The sequence below is a fragment of the Pleurodeles waltl genome, chromosome 8 (genome assembly GCF_031143425.1).
Source record: "Pleurodeles waltl isolate 20211129_DDA chromosome 8, aPleWal1.hap1.20221129, whole genome shotgun sequence".
Taxonomy (NCBI): domain Eukaryota; kingdom Metazoa; phylum Chordata; class Amphibia; order Caudata; family Salamandridae; genus Pleurodeles; species Pleurodeles waltl.
Window position 1 is genome coordinate 1,176,287,795 of NC_090447.1, and position 14,333 is coordinate 1,176,302,127.

General features: G+C 45.3%; 1 protein-coding gene across 3 annotated transcripts in view; it reads left to right on the plus strand.

Annotated features, from left to right (window-relative positions):
• The window catches only part of TSC22D1 (TSC22 domain family member 1), a 244,261-nt gene that overhangs the window by 213,589 nt on the left and 16,339 nt on the right, over positions 1-14,333 (plus strand). For 2 of the 3 annotated variants that reach the window (XM_069205412.1, XM_069205414.1), the window contains exon 2: positions 5,845-5,896. In XM_069205412.1, coding sequence (XP_069061513.1) covers positions 5,845-5,896 — 52 coding nt within the window. Of the gene's footprint in view, positions 1-4,705; positions 5,464-5,844; positions 5,897-14,333 lie in introns of those variants that run through there. The other variant, XM_069205413.1, reaches the window with a different exon arrangement.

Sequence of the window (14,333 nt, forward strand, 5' to 3'; positions counted from 1 at the left end):
TTCTTCAAGCTGCAAAACTACACCTACATAGAAGAAACTACGTTATCGCACAGATGCTTTTGGAAGCTAAGCAATAAGTAGCTGCATACTGGGGAAAAAACAACTCGCCAAACATTTGGATCAGGACCAAAAGACTGGTCTTTGATGGCTGTGGAAATGATCACACAAGATTTATGTCATTTTAATTTAAAATTTGAGACTATGTGGAATTCCCTGATAGATCATTTCCAAGCTTGATAGTGCTGTTGTGTTCACAAACTCTTTGGACATTGGCACTGGATTGGAGACTGGAAACAGATTAGGGGGGGTGGGGTGGGGTAGGTTAATATTATGAAGCTTTGATGTCTTTAATGTTGAATATCAACACCAAAGTCATTATATTAGTAGCTTACATTCGGTGTATAGTGGCGTTGCATATTTGATTGTGAACAACGCCATTTCTTTTTACAGAGGAGGAAAGTCAGGGTTCCCATTATTGTTTGGTTATAATGTCTTTCATACATTCTCTTGTGACGTGCCCTCCTCCCATTTTCCATGAGGCTGTTCTGATTGTTTTAAATTGCTTTGAAAGTCTGGCCTAGAAAGCCTTTGAGGAGAGTGTAACTCAGACACTCGTCATCTCTCGGCCAATAACGTAAACAGGCTGTAAATTTGTATTTGGTGGTAAAAAATCAGTTGGCCAACTTGAACTCTATTTTACATAAACATTTTTGTGAAACATTAACTTAGTCATTGAATCAAGTGAACATTTCTCAATTGTCTATTCATGCCAGGTCTGTACTGACTCTTGTACTCACTTGCACTCTGGATAGGAAATCCATTCTGGTCACAGAAGCCTATACCAACTCCACTGGTGTCTGTTGATCATCCAGTGCTGATGCCCATATCTGACTTTGAACCATTTTGTGCCTGAGTATGACCGGTTGCTAGCAGCCTCTCTCAAACCCAGTCCCTCTTCTTTATCACAGCCATCAGCAAAGGCCCCATTTTCTTTTTGGTTGCAACACTGATACTGAGCAGAGTGCACCTGAGGATACTGATGATGGTGAGTGGATTGAATGGTTTCCCACCTCATTACACTAAATGTGCTGTATATCTTACTTTACAAAATGCCACAGGGCAGATATCCTATGGCGTTTTGTAAATTAAGGTTTATGGCATCATTAAGAACGAGCTTGACTTGCCACATTTGCTGCAGTGAAGGAAAGTGCCTCGTTTGCAGTGGTAGTTAGGAGGCGGCTGAAGTACTAAAATTACAGCTGCAGCCATTGAGACTATGAACTGAGACAAATGTTTTGACTGAACTTTTGTAGCCTCGGCAAGCAGCATCAGATCCCTTGCTTCTATTTAATGTCACCCTCATATATACTTTGATGGCAACCTGAATGAACCATGTTCTTACCCTCCTATTAGTTTGCAGGTAGCCTGCCAGCATAGGCTGGCACCCGGTGAACCAGATTTTCTCACCAAACACCTTGCTAAAGAGAGTCCCATTGTACAGGCTTCAGCCAGTAAGGTGACTCCTTATTAATTTCCGATCAATCCTTTGGGCATAGAACACAGTAGGAGTGATGCCTTTGGCAAATATATTTTGTTTTGTTTCGTTTCTTTTTAGCTAGCACAGCACTGACATCCATAAATGCACTCTTCCTTTTGGCCCATTATTCACATGCCCTTTGCAACATGGCCAAGGAGTCTTGCTGGTGGTCCCAGGTGACCTAAGGCCATCTGTGGCTTACACGATCCATGACAGGCAAGATGCCTGTCATCTAGATAGGCTTGGACCCACACGGCTGAATTGGCAGGGCAGTCAGTACCACTGTTGTTCTTCACAAACATGTCTGGGTGAGATCAACTGGATATTCAAGAGATGTACAGGCACCACTGTTGGATATGTCTTTCGAAAGGTTTTGCCTCCTCAGACCTAAAGCAAGCCCCACTCTAAAGCACATTAAAGGTAGCAGAGCTACAGCATGTTCCCTGGGGCTGTTGGTCCCAGGAAAGCAATTTCCCTGCCAATAATGTAGGGGCTATTCAAGGAGGCACATCCTTGGGAGCATGTAGGCTAGGTTGTGAATACCCTCAGCCCTGGACTGAACCGTACTGTGTCCCATATTTCAGACTCGTCTTAAAATGACCTCCCAGACTCTGTCAGTCTCTGATTGCAGACCATCAGCTATTGACACCAGCTCGTCCTGATTGAATACTTTAGGTGCTTTGATATCAGATTAGACTACGCAGCTATTCTATTCTGCTCTCCGAAGTAACCGAAAGGTTACATGCAACACATTATTAAACTCCTAAATAAATTGAAAAATGCCTTGGCTGTCTAGGCCACCTCACATAACAGCTTAATTGTAATGGTACTGTAATATTGTTCATATAGCCCTTACTACCCACGACGAGGAGTTGAAGCTTTTTGGTGAAGTAGTATGCTATACCAGAACCCAAGGTTATTGGTTAGTTCAGTGGTATTGTTAGTTATCGAGATTACTGTTCAATGGTAATTGAGGTTAGTCATGTGTAAAGGAACAAAAAAAACATAACATTCCATTGATTTACTCCACATTGTGGTATTAAAATTAATACCAGATAAGTGTGATCATTAGTTGAGGCTTTGTGATTTCAGGCAAATGGTTGGTGTGATAAGTAGGCTGGTGGAGGTTAGGTATTGTTAGGTGATAGGGACTTTAAAAAAAAGGAGAGGTTGAGTTCTATAAAATGAGATGCGAGTCGCCTGCTGAATAACAATGAGAGGAAGCTAAACTCTAAAATAGAAGGCATGCTGAGGATAGATGGCATGGAGAGGGTCACTCTGGAAAAAAAGAAAGGAGAGGATTTAATTGGAAGTAAGTTGCGATCAATTTTTCATGTAGAAGTGGGAGAAGGCTTTCTGAGATAGCAAGCAACCTGAGGAAGTAAGCTGTGTTAAAATGCATTGTATATAGTGCTCCATGTCCAGACAGAAAGCTTAAACATGTAGGTACTACTGTAATCGTCATTTAAACAGCGAGGGCTGGAGCCTGGTGTGTGTGCCTAGCCTAGGACACCCTTTGGACTATAGACCAGAGTATCCCAACCTTGATAAGGGTCTGTACGCTGCACAAGGGGAGATCATCAAAAAACACAGTGATGGAAGGAATGCTTGAATTAATCTCAGCCACTCTCTCGGCAATCAATTGTCTTTTGCCCACCAAGCCACCTCAGTTTGGACCCAGCCATATGCTTATCAGCCTTGACCCTGCTCCAGTGGCAACAGCCAAGCCCAAACTGCAAGGCCATGTGCTTTATGAACCGAAAACAATTAACTCAGAATCGGGTTTGGCCTTATTATGGGCTCATCAGCCAGGTATAGCTTGACCAAGTGGTTTAGTGAGCATGAGACCTACATCTGGGCATACCTGTCACACTTAGAGCATAAAAAAAAGTGATGGATGGAAATTAATCTCCGCCATTGACGATCACTCAGGGCCGCATTCCAATCCATTGTTTTTCACCCACTATGCCACCTCAGTTTGGACCCAGCTATATGCAAATCAGCCTTGACCCTGCTCCAGTGGGAGCAGCCAGCCTGAATTGCCAGGCCAAGCCCTCCCTGCACCAGAAAACAAGCAACCCAGTGCTGTTTTTTGCCAATCACTTCTTGTATATTAAGTATGTCGCCCTAAGTGAGAGACGTTCCATCCATCACTTTTTTTTTTTAGTTGATGCCCTAAGTGTAACAGGTATGTCCAGACGTGGGTCTCATGCACACACTGTCACTGGGATCAAGCTATACCCAGCTGATCAGTCCCAAAAAGTTCAGAATTGGTCCTGGGTTGCTTGTGTTCCGGTTCAGAGAGGACCAGTCTTGGCAGTTCGTGCTGGACTGTTCCCATTGGACCAAGGTCCAGACTAATTTGCATATAGCTGAGTCCACAGTAAGGTGGCTTGATGTGCAAAATTACAGTGGATTGAGATGCGACCCCACATAATTACCAGTGGCTGAGATTAGTTCAAGCATTCCATCTGTCACTTTTTGTGTACTTTAGTATAAGGAGAGGTGACAGAAAAAGAATGTCTCAATAAATGATATTTCCTCACTATTCTATTCACTATTTCACTCATGACTAAAAAAATAGATATTTGTAGTGGCTAAGAGCATTTCACCAGTGTGTGGTCAGATCTATATCTGTCTTTGTTACCAAATAACATTCTAGGATGTTTCTACAGTACAGCAGACAGATCCTAGATGTGAAAGGTACCTAGTGCTAACATCCCAGGTGGATGCTGCACATTTGTTTATGACCCATTATCTATTTCGCTGTTGATGTCTAGGTGTGGATAGTTCACTCTGCCTCTGTTGTGGGTCCTCCAGGCTGGAGTCTACCCTGCTGTGAGGAGTGTCACTAAGAATGGCAAATTTTCCTTGGTATGTTTGATCATTTTTTGTGTTAGACTGACCAGTAACGTGATTACTGAACACAAGGGGGAAATCGGCTTCAAGCTTAATAAATAAACACTCCCACTTCTGATCATTTTGAATTGAAATTTCGTTTTGACCAGTAGATGGCAGTGAAGTATTGTTAAAGCGGCCCCGGTTTCCTAGTGCTCCTGGTATTTCCATATGCCACAAAACCGGTTTTTGCGTGACTTTCTGTGTATTGTGGTTGAGAACTAAGTTCATGCAAGTGGCAATTAAAACCGAGGAGTAGCGTCGTTAGTTATTGATACACTGAATTGAACTTAGAAGCTGTAGCGGTAATAGCTTGCACTCGTCAGGTTGCAATTTGCATTTAGTGAATCCTGAGGCGGTTTTCCTTTGCCTGCTTGGGTGTCATAAGGTTATTAGTAGGCTGCTCTGATATTGAGGGGGCTGTTACTGCAAGCTCAGTGCATACTCCCTTAGACTGCTCTTCTCGCCACGCAGCTCTGCTGGCTGGATCCGGTCTGTGCGCGGCAGCCGTTATCCTTTTGTGCAGCGTGATGTTGCAGTGGATTCCAGTCGTCTCTGTTTTAGAGATCGTGATGGAAAGAGAGGTTGCTCCTGCTGCCTTCCTTGCGATGCTCACGCTCTCCGCCTGACGGCGTCTCTGGCGTTCTCCATGGCCCGCCTTTCTTCTGCATATATTATGCAGTGAGCTCACAACCCGATCTGGTGGGAGGAGAGAGCTGACCTGGGAGATTATTTTGCGCAGCAGAAGGTTCAACATCCTTAGCATCGCTCGTCGTTTCTCCTGTTCAAGTGACTGACACTTGTTTTCCTTCCTACTGGCAGCCGACAAACTGCAAGATTGATGTAGATCAACACGACGGTTTTCCACTTTTTGGTTTCATTTTTATTTTGCATTTGGACTGTATGACGGTCCAATGTGGTAGCGCAGTGGCGATGGATCTGGGCGTGTATCAGCTAAGGCATTTTTCCATCTCTTTCTTGTCCTCGCTGCTGGGCACCGACAGCACCTCCGTGAGCCTAGACAGCAGGTACTTAGGCGTCGTGGTAAGGGGGCGATATTGTAACTGTGTGATTGGGTGATGTGATGCTGCTGCAGGTGAATTGTCCCGACCGGCCTTTTGTCCTTCATTCTGCCACCGTTGTGTTGTGCCCCACCTCAGGCTTTCTCTTAACGACGAGTTAACGCACGAGAAGTCGAATTCTTTAAACACATCAGATTCTCATGAAGCACAAGTCCCTTGAGGGGGACATACATGGTGCTTTGGAGTCCCTTGCCACATTAGCGCCATTTCTGCTCTTACCAGGAGCAGTGCGGAGGGATGCCATCGCGAAATTACAGATATAGATATTACATATTGTACGCGTAATTTGAATTGCCCCATTGCTAATTTTTATTTGTCTTTTTTCAGCTCCTCTGGTGCCAGCGTGGTAGCGATAGACAACAAAATCGAGCAAGCCATGGTATGTATCCACTCTCCCTGAATGTTTAATATTACTTAGATTGAGTTTGCCTCAATTGACTTTCCCTGCACGTTTAAACTAAACACAGGTTGACCCCAGGTTTGTGTGATATACATGTTTTTCTTTTTATTAGATCCAAATGTCCCACTACATCAGTCCTTACTGAAGTATTGTTAAAAAATACTCTGTGCCATGAATACACATCAAATGTGTTTATTTTCCTGGTGTATGTGGGAGTTGGTGCGAAGCGAGTAACCTCCCTGCCAGCGTTACTCTGGTGCAGAGCTGTGCGCCAGGATTTTCTGTGCACTGGAGCGTTAATCGCTCTTCTCACGCGATATCGCTACCATCCCCGTTTTACGTCCCACTGTTGCTAGGCAAACGAACAGCCTCCCGCGCCGGCTATTTATAGTGCTTTCCTGTGGTTGGCTGGGCCTGCGTTGCACCTTCTGACGTCATGTGGTGTCACAGAGCGCGAGACAACGATAGAACCGGCTTCGGCCGGCCTGTCCCAGAAACCGAGGAAGGTTTACAAACAACCAGTGAGACATCTTGTCAGTGGGACGCCTAGGATACAGTAGTGATGCTTTACTGCTGTTTATACCCACGCCGTCGTAGCAGTGTTCCTTTTTTTTGTTACCCCACCCATTCACTCGTATTCTATTTCCTCATACTTAAAGTTCGTGGGGTTTGTTAGATGATGGTATCCATAACTAAACAGAACAGGCACATGTAAGCGATTACACACACATCACCAGTTTTATAAACTACTGGTGAGTGGTTTACTAATTGTCAGGGTTGTATGGAAGAACCATAAACTTTTAGAATCTTGTATTTCGAATATTGTAGTAGATGCATATCTGAAGATCGAAATTGCAATCTAAATCGTATGCGGTGGCAATGTAATTGTAGTAGCTAGTGAGATTTCCTAAAGTTTAACTGCCTGTTCTGCTCCAAAATGTGATCAGGAAGTAACCATTGTAATATCTCCTTCAGTCAGTTGCTATGCTCATGAAGAATGTCCTCTAAAGTGACATTTGAATACAGTTCCGTTTTTTAGCTCCATAAGTATTATGAATTGGTGTATGTGATTTGTAATACACAAACCGGTCTACAATCTCTGTAATTGAGCACCAGTGGCTGTTCATGTGCGCCTTCACTCTTAACTTTACCACACACACTCAGATCACCCTTCATCTTCTTGTGTTGATACTCTATAGCTCTGAGACCAAAACATTCTATGTCCCAATATTTTAACACACACTTAGTCAACCTATTGTCCATTTGCAACCAAAATCAATTAGGTGCTCACTCAAGTGCTTTATTTCCTCACAAAGTCCCACACATCCAAATTAAGTGAAATCACATATCTGCAATGCATGCTCTTAAATGCATATTCAACTCATAACCTTTCAGTCAGTTATGCATGTACTGCTTTACTTTAGATCTTTTTGACATCACTGAAGCTTGGCGACATCTAGAGAGTAATATAGATGCTGTTCCAAAAAGTGATGCAATAACTCTGTCTCAATATATGCCCTCCTTGTTGACTGGTATCTTAATTGGAACCACCCAAAGAACTAGGCCTCAGTATTAAAGTAATCGATCCACACATGAGCTAAACTAAAAGACGATCTTATCAACCCCCAAACTAGAAAACATTATTGATATCTAAAATGGTATGTCTACATTCGAAACTCCCCATTCAGCTTAACTGTCCCAGTAACTTTGGTATGCCACTCACAAATTGCCTTTTACCACTCTCAAGATGTTCCTAGGTTATGCCTACAGAAATTTACAAGAGACTACTAAGGTGTCAGCCTGGCAGATCGTTTTCAGGTCGTATCGGTTTGGCCAATGAGGTGATGCTCTTTGTATTATTGTATTGGAAATCTGTCCATTGCCTTCCACCATCTCTTCAATTGGACAACATTGTGCTTAGTTTTGTTACCTTCGCATAAAAAATTGTGAACATTTGCAACAGTGTAAATTGTGAACAGTCATACCACATCGTTAGCGTAATTTGTGCCACTTCGAGCTGAAATGCTTTGTATTATTTCATCCTCCAAATTGTAGCAAATCCTTTGATTAACTGCTTTTGGTCAAAGATGCCACATGGTTACCACTGAGAATTGACTCGTCACAGCTCTGTTGAAGATCCTACTTGCAGCATTTTGTTAGGTTTCACCATTAGTCTTAACATTAGAAACAATGAATCACCTTACTTCAGAAATCTAATGTTGTCTCTAAGTATTGTTCATATTTCAGACTGATCATTAAACTCACCACCTAATGAAACTCAGAAGACCAGGAGGTACTGTGACCTACTTTGTCCACTCAGGAGGATGTAGAATGCACATTCCTCCACTGGTTCTCATCATTCTTTTCTGTAAAAGGTCATGATGTGTGATAATAGGGTCTTGTGGTTGTTTATATTTTTCCCTTCAGTGTGAAGTACAACATGGTTCGTTTTAGTCGATTTTCACTGGTATACAGAGGACACTTGACTGCATTACTTTCAAAGCATGCTTCTTAGTCTTCGGAGCCACATTAGGCCGATTTTACCTGCAGAATAAACTTATCACAAAAGTGGACTCATAACTGATCTACGCAAGGGTGTTCTCCACCTACAAGTTGTTTTGACCCTGTTTGCCTCGTGTTTTCCATTGCCGTGATGGATAAAGTACGCGTTCGAAACACACAGGTGATTCATTCTATCATTGATAGAGCCGGGGAAAGAATAGTTACGTTTTTATTAAAGAAAGGTACGTTGTTGAGCTGGATAGATATCACGACCACTGCCTGCTTTTATCATCTACATGTATGCGTGCAGAGTAGAATGTTGCCAGTGTCACTTTAATTTATATAGCAGGCAAGTTTTGAAATGGCTTCTTAACTATATTGCTAGAGCCACGAAAGGTGCACTATGTTCACAAATATGCAGGAGAGGTTGTTCAAAGTATAAGCTTTACAAGCAGTGCGCAGTGCCCTAAACATAGTAGTTTATTTCTGACAGACGGCATAATTTGTCCACTACTGTTAAAACGTTATCTTGCAGATGAGTGCAGGGAAGCCGTCTTCCTGCCACTGAACAATGTGCTTCCTGGTGAGTAGCAGAGCCAGCGAGCCAAGACTAATATTGAACAAACATTGACAAACATTGGCAAAGCCAATAGGTTCCACCTAGGCTCACTTAAGAGCCAGCATGGTTGAGTAAAATTGGCTGCGAGAACAGGCAAATTATGCAGCATAATACAACACATTTTGTAATGGTACTACTTCATTATTTTGTCGTTGATAAACTTGGTAACACTGTTTGGGCATTTGTTGCACTTCATTAGTTCATAGTTTAAACAACTCGCATTCTAAATTCTACTTTACCGTCGTGAACATATTAACAATTCAGTGACTTTTGTTTTGAAGCACATGATAAAATCTGCTTTACTTTAATGGATATGATGCTAGTCAAAAGACAAACGCTTAGATGTTTCAGGAGTTCATTTACTTTTATGTGCTTAACAAGGTTGGAATAATTGCGTTTTTTTGTTACTTTTTAAATATGTTTTGGTTTGGGCCTTTAGAAGACTACTTTTCAGGGGTTAGAGCACCTCTACTTAACATCGCCAAACTCTATAGCTGTGCAGCTGACTGAAAGAGTCCCTCCAACGTACGTTATCTTTTTCCTACTTCTACAAGAATCATCCCACAACAAGGGCGCCCCTGAAAGTGTCAGTCTGTTCTGCATAGAGTCTTGTCCTGATGACCTTGAACAGTTCTTAAACAGATTATTTTAAATACTGTTTTCCTTATTTTTATTGAGTGATTTGAGAGTCAAGTGCAGATATTTTTGCAGAGAAATACTCGTTTCATGCAATATCCATAAAAAAAAGTTTCTTTTAGGTCAAAACAGGACTTCACTTAGGAGAAATGGGAGGGTGTCACATAATATTTGCAGTAATATTAGTGAGCTGTTTCTCTGTTACAATGTTGAAAGCACAGGACACTATCCCTGAATTTTAGATGTAAAATTTTTAGAGTTTGGACCAAAGTACCTGTGAACCAAAAATGGCATGAAGGAACTGTAACTGGATCATATATTCAAAGCTGTTCCAAACAGGGACCCCCAAAATACAGTCAGCCCCAGGCCCCCAAAATCCTAAGAAATCCGTACCCAGCACACATGGGGAGCACTGCGCATTAGGTAACTACGAAGCACACATATCCAAGCACCCTGTATTCTTTGTTCATGTTTGTTTCCCTTCTCTCTTTTACTGCAACAACACCATGGCCCCGATTACATATAGTCCATTAAATTGCTATCTCTACACAAGCATGTTTGCACAGGGATCATAACAATAAATGGTGTGAAGTTATCACCCAGTATAACAACTAAATCCAAAAAAGATCTCACCCTTCCGTAAATTTCGCCAGCACGTGTTTAACTAGGTGATGAGTCATGGCATTTATCAATATATATGTATTTTGGTGCATTAAGCACCAAAATCTTCAAGTTATTCCTCAAAAAGTTAAAATAGGTGAACATTTCTAACATCTTGGTGTCAGATTTTTTTCAGATGCCATAATTATCACATCTGACATGAGCCACTTGTAATCTGGCTCTCTCAGCCTCTCGCCCGTGCCCACACTTTCTGCTGTTCATGATTGGGGTAGGGAATATGTTAGTCGTGGTTCCCTCCCGAGCATCAAAACTGTTGATGATTATGTGATACATGACGAATATTCAGATAAAGGCCTACGGGCGAATATATACGATCATCTTTAAAACCAAATAAAAAGATTCTAAAGTATATATATTTTAGATTAAGGTTTCCAGAAATTCACTCTTCTCAACCTGCTGAGAATCCACGCACAAATCTTTGCATGTTGGATGTCCTTGCACTCTGCATCTCTAATGGAAATTCACCCATGCATTACTGAAGGAGAATAAAAGGTAGCAGCAGTATAAATTGCGTAAAATGCAGATATCTGATAGAGACTTCTAGCTGCAGCTTTCTTACCTTAGAATTCCCTGGCGTCAGCTTCGAATCCGGAGTTTTTTCTGAGCAGTACCCTGTGCGTGCTGTCTGGATCCACGTGCGTCGACAAGCTCCATGTGCGTCGTCAGCGTCGTTGGAGCCGTCTGACGCCACGGTTGTCTATAGACACCGTCTTTGCGCACGTATGTCAGTTCTTTTCCTTCCGCGCCGGTTAAGCGCAGTTCCGGAAAGAGCTACATTTCTTTGGCGGTTTGTCGAGGCTTTTTTGACTGTTTGAAGTCATGTCTTCGAGAAAGACAGGGTTCAAGCCGTGTGGTGCGTGTCATCGCACCATGTCGGCGACGGACCCGCACCGTGTTTCTTTGGTGCCTGGAGAAGGACCACGATTCCACCTCGTGCTCCGACTGTCGTCATGGCGCCGAAGGCCTTGAGGGAGAGATCCCCTAAGCTTCTTGCAGCCCGACATTCGTCTTGGGTCGGTGCGACTCCGCGGTGGTCACGGTCCCGTAGCAGGAGGAGGTCGCAGCACCGCTCCCGGAGCCCCAAGTCCTCTTCCTCGCATTCGAGGTCATCCGAAGGTAAGAGGCACAAGAAGTCGTCCAAGCGGACTTTGTCTTCGCCACGCCCGTCAGCCGACGAGGCGTCTAGGGAATGTCGACGTTCCGAGCGGGGGTCCACGGAGCCGTCGCCAGGGTCGACTCCGCGTCTTCTCCCCTTTCTGGGGACCTGATCGACCCCCGCTCAAATAAGAGGTTTACAAGGCCATGTGTCTCGTTTTTGAGCGGGCTGCACCCTCGGTGGGTCTTCGGGTCCCATGGGGTCAGCAGGGGCACCTTCGGATTTGATGCCCGCGGCTTCGGCGCCGTTGGGGACCCCAGGATGCGATACTGGATCCGGACCGGCGCCTGTCACTCACAGTCGACCTCCTTTGGCGCCGGGTCAGACGTCAACGATTCCGCCACCGGTGGCAGTCCCATCCTTATTCCGGATGATCCGGAGCCGGAGCGACATAGACTCTGACTTCGACGGAGCCAATTCACCCAGATCATTGTCTGAGCATTATTTAGACCAGCCAGACGCAGGAGAGGAATGGGAGGGGTCTGAGGACCCTTTAGAATGTGGATTACAACAGGACTGGTATGAGGATCTAGGGAAGGCCAGTGGACTGGACACGTCTCAGGATACTGGTATGCTCTCTCCTCCTAATGTGGCTACAGAGGAGGGTGCTTCTTTTGCTATGGTGGTGCATAGGGAAGCTGAGGTCCTGGACCTAGATTTGCCTACAGTGCCAGTCAGGACGAATATCCTGACAGAAGTGCTTCAGCCGGGGGTGACCACATCAGAGCCGATGTTGGCCTTCAATGAGGTTCTTACAGACGTCCTTCTGGGTACGTGGTCCAAACCCAGCACAGGGGCTCCTGTGAATAGGATGGTCGGCTGACGCCATAGGCCCGCTCCGAGCAACCCTAGTTTCCTGACACAACACCCCACTCCTGAGAGCTTGGTTGTCAAAGCCTCTACTTTCCGTGGTACCTTCCCTTCCGCTCCCCCGGATAGGGAATCCAAGAGGCTGGATCAGCTTGGGAAGATCTTTTCTTCCACCAGCCTGGCATTGAGGTCCGTAAACACCTCTTGCCTATTGGGCCGTTATTCCCATACTTTATGGGATACGGTGGCACAGGTGCTGCCCCAGGTCCCGGAGGGCGTACAGGACACACTCACCCAGGCTGTCAAGGATGGAAGAGATGCAGCCAAGTTAACGATCCAGTGTGGTTTGGACACAACCGACTCGCTGGGCAGAGCGATTTCATTGTCAGTGGCCCTACGTCGCCACGCCTGGTTATGTTCTGCTGGTTTCTCAGGGGATGTCCAGTCTAGCTTGATGGACATGCCCTTTGATGGCTCTCGCCTTTTTGGCGAAAAGGCAGACTCCATGCTCGAGAGGTTCAAGGATTCTCGAGCCACGGCCAGATCCTTGGGTCTTTCAGCGCCAGCACAACAGCAGTCTGTCTTTCGTACCACACCAGACACAGTTCAGCCACCGTCCTCCGGCTTCACAGCATCCCTGAAGAGGACGTGTTCGTGGTACCATCAGACACAGAGGGTCTGGCCAGAGGTCGGCCGCCACACAGCCCCCCTCCACTGCGCCCAAGCCCTCCTAGTATGGTTCTGCTGGATCACGGCCGTCCAGTTGGAGGGAGGATTCGTTTTCATCTTCCTCACTGGCTTTCCGGCACCACAGACAAGTGGGTCCTGCAGATCATACGGAAGGGCTACTCCCTTCCCTTCCAGTCTTTCCCTCCTTCTATCCATCCGACAAAGGAATGGCTTATGGAGGACCATCTAGCTTTACTCCATGAGGTAGTTACGGCTCTCTTGGCCAAGGGAGCCATAGAAAGAGTCCCGATATCAGAAGTAGGCAGTGGTTGTTATTCCTGCTACTTTCTGATTCCCAAAAAGAACAAAGGCCTTTGCCCTATCTTGGATTTAAGGGACGTCAATCTCTTCCTCAGGAAGGAGAAATTCAAGATGCTCACTCTTGCTCAGGTTTTGTCTGCCCTAGACCAAGGAGACTGGATGGTAGCATTGGATTTGCAGGATGCGTATTTCCTCATTCCTATCCTGCTAGCCCACAGGCGTTACCTGCGGTTCAAGGTGGGCCACGAGCACTTTCAGTTTACCGTGCTTCCTTTCGGTCTCACCAGTGCCCCTCGGAGGCGGTGGTGGCAGCTCATCTGCGCAGGTCAGGGTTTTCAGTCTTCCCCTACCGGGACGATCGGCTGTTGAAGGCTTCTACGCCCCAGGCTCTAGTCACCCACCTCCAGATGACGGCGGACCTCCTGCATTCGCTGGGGTTCACTATAAATGTGCTGAAGTCACACCTGACTCCCTCTCAGAAGCTCACTTTCATCGGAGCTGTTCTGGACACAGTGCAGTATCTGGCTTATCCTCCCGAACGGCAGGTCCAGGATATTCAGGTTATGATACCGATGTTTCGGCCTCTATCCTGGATTTCGGTGAGACAGACTCTGAGGCTGTTGGGACTCATGGCTTCCTGCATCCTATTGGTCAAGCATGCCAGATGGCGCATGAGGGCTCTGCAGTGGGACCTGAAGTTCCAATGGGCACAGCATCAGGGAAATATTACTGACGTGGTTCAGATCTCGGAAGGGACTGCAAAAGATCTGCAGTGGTGGTTAGTGAACTGCGATTGGGTCAAAGGCAGACTCCTCTCCCTTCCCCAACCAGATCTAACAGTAGTGTCAGATGCGTCACTTCTGGGATGGGGCGGCCATCTGGGGGAGGTGGAGATCAGAGGTCACTGGTATCCGGCGGAATCCGGGCTCCACATCAACTTGCTGGAGCTTCGGGCGATCTGGCTAGCATTAAAAGCATTTCTTCCTGTTGTGAAAGGGAAGGTGGTGCAGGTGTTCACGGAC